General features: G+C 47.7%; 1 protein-coding gene across 1 annotated transcript in view; it reads left to right on the top strand.

Moving 5' to 3' along the window:
• Positions 1–6,470, top strand: part of bub1 (BUB1 mitotic checkpoint serine/threonine kinase) — a gene marked incomplete in the record, with an annotated part of 23,707 nt that overhangs the window by 13,382 nt on the left and 3,855 nt on the right. The window contains 8 exon segments of the mRNA XM_014017941.1: positions 145–223; positions 295–463; positions 542–608; positions 692–1,473; positions 1,597–1,697; positions 4,115–4,276; positions 4,387–4,541; positions 5,680–5,857. Of these exon segments, the coding sequence (XP_013873395.1) occupies positions 145–223; positions 295–463; positions 542–608; positions 692–1,473; positions 1,597–1,697; positions 4,115–4,276; positions 4,387–4,541; positions 5,680–5,857 (1,693 nt within the window).

The raw sequence follows: 6,470 nt of genomic DNA, 5'->3' as shown, positions 1-6,470 counted from the left end.
GAATGCCACAAATTCTCCTAAATCACTCGTATGCACAATTTAAGAACAAATCTGTGCGTACGAACGGTTCTTGCATGAGGCCCATTGTGTCCTCTGTCTGGTGTCCCTCAGGGCTCCCACCTAACAGTCTCTGGTTCTGTTCAGTTCTGCAGGTCTGTCTGATAAACACAAAGTGGGCGGAGCTCTGGCTGAGCTCAGCGTGCCGAAGGCGGACAAAGTCAGCGTGAGTGAAACGTGAACTTCTTCTGTTTTTCTCTGCGTGGGGTTTTTAAATCCTGTTCTGTGTGGGATCAGGACACGGGTCCGGACCTGATGCCTGATGAAAGTACCATGTGGGGTCCTCGCTACAACTCGCTGGCCGCCTGTCCCAACAGCACAACAGACTTCGCTCTTCAGGCCCAGTTCGTCTCCACCCCATTCACCCACAAAACCCCGTGCAGCACCATCTTCTTCCCGGACCAAGGTACGGGCTCAGACCTGCTGAGTCCAGGTGACTTTCCTGTCGGGTTTCTTCTAAAATAAATAAATCTGTGCTCCACAGAGAGTGCAGCTGATGGAGGAGAAGCAGAAGAGAACCTGTTCATCACAAGTCAGACCAAAAAACTCAGGTAACGCCTCTGGTTCTGCTTCTGGTTCTGCTTCTGGTTCTGGTTTAAAGAGAAGTTGTTGACATTTTTCTGGTCTCCTTCAGTCCCATCATAGAGGAGAGTCCCAGTGACGACAAGGGGTCCAGGTCTGCCGTGGGCCAGCTGCCCCTCTCAGTCAGGCAGGGGACCATCGTGGGTGAAGGACTCACCTCCACCTCCACCACCCTGATGCAGGCCCCGCCCCCTGCCGTCCTGTCCTTCAGAGACCAGACCCTGTGTCCCACAGTGTCCTCCAAAGACCAGACCCTGTGTCCCACAGTGTCCTCCAGGTCTGCTGGACCTGGGTGGGAGGTCTACACCAGCCCTGAGCAGCCTCCCAAACCGGGCCCTCTGAGTTCATTCAGACCCCAAACTGAACCGTTTACGATCCTGGAGGATTTACAGGAACCGGCCCGACCTGAGCCAGACCAGAACCTGGACTGTGACGTACCAATGAGTCCTGAATGTGCCCTCAAATCAAACTGGCTCCAGGTCCAAACCCCCCAGGCCTCTGCTGAGCAGGACCTGGATGCGTACCTGAGTCCATGTCGCCCTAAGACCTCCATCAGGCCCCCAGATGTTCCCATGAGTCCAGAACAGCCCGGGTTCTGTGCCGACGTGCCCATGAGCCCACAGCAGCCCGACGCCGCGGATGAACCTATGATGATGAGTCCGGATCGAGGACTGAGGCCGACTGCTGGGGTCCAGCTGGTCCCTGATCCCTGGGACAGCAACCTGATCTCGGACCTGCTGTCCCGACTCGACCCGCCTCTGACCTCTGACCCCCGCTGCTTCACCTGGCAGCTGGGGGTCCCCAGAATCTCCCCGAAGGTCACCATCAGCGTGGGTAAGAGACACAGCCGCAGACGCTCCTCATGTCGGCTGCTTTCAGCTGTCGGTCTTTAGTTGTCCTCAGGTCCAGGCTGGTCCACAGAGGGGTCCAGGTGGATTAATGTGTCCCTCCTGACAGGCAAGGCGTCCCTCAGGGTGGAACGTGTTCTTGGAGAAGGAGCCTTCGCGACGGTGTACCAGGCCGTGGACCCTGTGAGCTCAGAGAAGATGGTTCTAAAGGTGAGCTGGAACCTGGACCCTCATAGCACCGGTGCTACAGAGGTTTCTGGTTTTGTAGCACACACAGAACAAAAAGTTGTAGCACCATCATAAAATGTCTGTTCTAATCTCTAAAACCAAAAGCCAGAATGGTGAAAAATATGGTGAGTATTGTTGTAGGACAGGAGTCACCAACCTTTAACACAAAGAGCTACTTGTTTGATAAAAAACAGATTCATACAGCTCAGATTCAATTATAAGAAATTTAAATAAATGTGAATATTTAATTATTATGTTACATCTTAATGTTAATGACTCCTCATGGTTGTTATCAATAATAATTTACTATGATTAAGTTAAAATTGTTGTTAGTGATCAGCAGATTCGTATTATTCCAGAGTTTTCAGTTTAAATCTCTTTTGAAGAACACAGAACCACTAAATGGATGAACAGCACAGAACGTGTTCATTTTCCTCTGACAGTTCAGAAATCATCAACAGAGACCCTCTCTCATCGCACTCACGTGTGATTTCAGAGAACAGGATGGAATTAAGAGGCCTGGAAAAAAAAACTCAGCTGCTCTGATTTAAGCTACTAAAATCTGCAGCAGGAGCTGCTGAATAACTCTTGACTCTTTATGTTGCAGATCAAAAATACCACCAAGAACATCGTTTTAGGGTTTTTAAGTTTCAAAATAATCTGACTCTTATTTTGATTGTATCTGCAGTTAGTCTCTGGGCCGATAAAGTTTGTATTTATCTCCTCTGTACGAGTAAAGAGCTTGTATGCCTAAAAAAATAATAAATTAAAAAACACCCCTTTGTAACATTTATTTAAAATACACATATCTCTTTGTTCTAATCATAATAACTTTTATAGATACAAAATATCATTTTCCATTTTCTTCTGCCTATCCGGGGTCGGGTCGCGGGGGCAGCAGCTTCAGAAGGGAGGCCCAGACCTCCCTCTCTCCAGCCACTTCTTCCAGCTCCTCCGGGGGAACTCCAAGGTGTTCCCAGGCCAGCCGAGAGACATAGTCCCTCCAGCGTGTCCTGGGTCTTCCTCGGGGCCTCCTCCCAGAAGGACGTGCCCAGAACACCTCACCAGGGAGGCGTCCAGGAGGCATCCTTACCAGATGCCCGAGCCACCTCAACTGGCTCCTCTCGACGTGGAGGAGCAGCGGCTCTACTCTGAGTCCTGCCCGGATGACTGAGCTTCTCACCCTATCTCTAAGGGAGAGCCCAGCCACCCTGCGGAGGAAACTCATTTCGGCCGCTTGTATCCGGGACCTCGTTCTTTCGGTCATGACCCAAAGCTCATGACCATAGATGAGGGTAGGAACGTAGATCGACCGGTAAATCGAGAGCTTCACTGATACAAAATATCAGTTATGTAATATAAAAACAAGCACAGAAAGACTTCCAATCACTATAAAAATAATGTTTTTCTACATTTTAATGCATCTAAAGGGTTAATGATCGAGACTAATGGGGGGAGGAGGTGTGTGTACTTGTTTTTGCTGCCTGGTGGGCATGATTTTTGACTATTTCCCCGGTACACACGGCCTGGTGAGGACCCACTGTTTCTTATGGAGACAAAAGCCTGGTCCACATCACGGGGTAAATAAAGTTTACACTAGATTTACGGTCAGATGGGCTTTAGAAAATCCCGGTAAATGAATGAAAGTCAATGCAAAATCCCCATGAGGGGGAAGTTTGGCGTTTTCAGCACGAGTTGCGGCTGAAGCAGCTTCTGTTGGCATTTTTTGAGAGTTTTGGTAAAACACAGGTGGTGCATTTAAGTTATTTTTGGGAGCTACGGTTAGAGCAGGGGTGCCCAAACATTTTCACTGAGAGGGCCAAAATTTTAAAATATATTTTCCCTGAGAGGTTCACAATTAAAATCAATCTGAGGGCCGCGGGCCAAATGCAATAATATAAGAAATGCAAATATTTAAGTAAATTTGTTTTATTTTTTATGATTAAGCTAGCAGCCAGTGTGGTTGCCCATATTCTTTAGTTGTTTTTTTTCAGTCCATGGACATGGAGAAAATTCAACGTATGCTCAGGCAACAAAGGCTCATGGGACTTTTCATAATTTAAAATTTGAGTATACGTGGTCTTCGTGTGCGAATCTATATATGGGCTTAAATCTAATCTAAATGTCTCATAGTTACTTGTATTTTATATTTAATCTTAACTTAATTACAATCTAGAAACCAGGATAACTGCTGGTGGGCCAAATTAAATGGCTCGGCAGGCCAATTTTGGCCCACGGGCCCCACTTTGGGCACCTCTGGGTTAGAGTCTGTCGCACCAGTGCTACAAAGTCTTTTTCTTTTACAGCACAGACAGGTTTTCTCATAACACGTGCGACGTATATGTCGCACTGTACATCAGAAACCAAAGACAGACGTCCTCGGGTTGTGTCCTCCGCAGGTCCAGAAACCAGCCAACCCCTGGGAGTTCTACATCAACACTCAGCTGGACGCTCGGCTGCAGCCCCGCCTCCGTCACCTGTTCAGCAGCGTGCGCTCGGCTCACCTGTTCCACGACGGCAGCGTTCTGCTCGACAAGCTGCACAAGTGTGGCACCCTGCTGGTGAGTTCTGACTCCGGCTGATGTTTCAGTGATTTTTAGCTGATCTGAATGTGGAAACATCGGGCTCGTTTAAAGGGTTGAAGTGACGCGCTGTGATTGGTTGTTTGCAGAATGCGGTGAACACCTACAGGTGGCAGGGCACCTCGATGCCTCAGCCTCTCGTACTCTACTTCACCGTCTGCATCCTGCAGATGGTGCAGCAGCTGCATGCTGCCCGCATCATCCACGCCGACATCAAACCTGACAACTTCATGCTGGGAGAGAGGTGTGACACACTGTCTGTCTGACTTTGTTGTGTTTGTTTATCTGACTTTGTTGTGTTTGTTTGTTTATCTGACTTTGTTTTGTTTGTTTATCTGACTTTGTTGTGTTTGTTTATCTGACTTTGTTTTGTTTGTTTATCTGACTTTGTTGTGTTTGTCTATCTGACTTTGTTTTGTTTGTTTATCTGACTTTGTTGTGTTTGTTTATCTGACTTTGTTTTGTTTGTTTATCTGACTTTGTTGTGTTTGTCTATCTGACTTTGTTGTGTTTGTTTGTTTATCTGACTTTGTTGTGTTTGTTTATCTGACTGTTGTGTGTGTTTGTTTATCTGACATTGTTTTTGCTTATCTGACTTTGTTGTTTGTTTATTTATCTGACTTTGTTGTGTTTGTTTATCTGACTTTGTTGTGTGTGTTTGTTTGTTTATCTGACATTGTTGTGTTTGTTTATCTGACATTGTTTTTGCTTATCTGACTTGTTTGTTTGTTTGTTTTTTATCTGTCTTTGTTGTGTTTGTTTTTTTATCTGTCTTTGTTGTGTTTGTTTATTTGACTTTGTTGTGTGTGTTTGTTTGTTTATCTGACATTGTTGTGTTTGTTTATCTGACATTGTTTTTGCTTATCTGACTTGTTTGTTTGTTTGTTTTTTATCTGTCTTTGTTGTGTTTGTTTTTTTATCTGTCTTTGTTGTGTTTGTTTATTTGACTTTGTTGTGTGTGTTTGTTTGTTTATCTGACATTGTTGTGTGTGTTTGTTTGTTTATCTGACATTGTTGTGTTTGTTTATCTGACATTGTTGTGTTTGTTTTATTTGTTTGTCTAACTTTGTTATGTTTGTTTATTTATTTATCTGACTTTATTCTGGTGATTTATTTTGTTTTTAATTCATTTTTAATTGTTTCTTTATTAATTCATCCAGTAAAAGACATTTAGTGGCAGCAGGAAACCATCAGACCAACCTTTAGCTCTTCCTGTTTATTAAACTCAGTTTCTCCTGAGAGGATATTTTGCTAACAGACAGAACAGCAGTCAGACAGGCGGCCCTGCAGCAGCAGAGAGGAACATTTTAAACCTCTCTGTGAGACCATACAACTGGTTTGGGTCGAAGCTCAGAAGAACCTGTCCTCTGGTTCTGCCTCAGGTTCCTGGAGAACGAGTGTTTGGACCCAGAGGACCCGGACCACGGCCTGGTTCTCATCGACCTGGGACAGAGCATCGACATGACGCTTTTCCCCGAAGGCACCGCCTTCACCGCCCGCTGTCTGACCTCAGGCTTCCAGTGCACCGAGATGCTGAGCGGGAAACCATGGACGTACCAGGTAACCCCTCCCTGCAGGGACAGACTGGTGGACGGGGACAGACTGGTGGACGGGGACAGACTGGTGGACGGGGACAGACTGGTGGACGGGGACAGACTGGTGGACGGGGACAGACTGGTGGACAGGGTCAGACAGGGGGACAGGGACAGACTGGTGGACAGGGTCAGACAGGGGGACAGGGACAGACTGGTGGACAGGGTCAGACTGGTGGACGGGGACAGACTGGTGGACGGGGTCAGACAGGGGGACAGGGACAGACTGGTGGACGGGGTCAGACTGGTAGACGGGGTCAGACAGGGGGACAGGGACAGACAGGTGGACGGGGACAGACTGGTGGACAGTGACAGAGGGAGACAGAGACAGACAGGGGGACGGGGTCAGACTGGTGGACGGAGTCAGACTGGTGGACAGGGACAGACTGGTGGACGGGGACAGACTGGTGGACGGGGACAGACTGGTGGACAGTGACAGAGGGGGACAGAGACAGACAGGGGGACGGGGTCAGACTGGTGGATGGGGACAGACTGGTGGACAGGGACAGACTGGTGGACGGGGACAGACTGGTGGACGGGGACAGACTGGTGGACAGTGACAGAGGGGGACAGAGACAGAC

Source organism: Austrofundulus limnaeus, unplaced genomic scaffold, assembly GCF_001266775.1.
Source record: "Austrofundulus limnaeus strain Quisiro unplaced genomic scaffold, Austrofundulus_limnaeus-1.0 Scaffold179, whole genome shotgun sequence".
Classification (NCBI taxonomy): Eukaryota; Metazoa; Chordata; class Actinopteri; order Cyprinodontiformes; family Rivulidae; genus Austrofundulus; species Austrofundulus limnaeus.
Note: the sequence above shows the minus strand (reverse complement) of the source record. Positions and strands in the feature narration are given on the sequence as shown.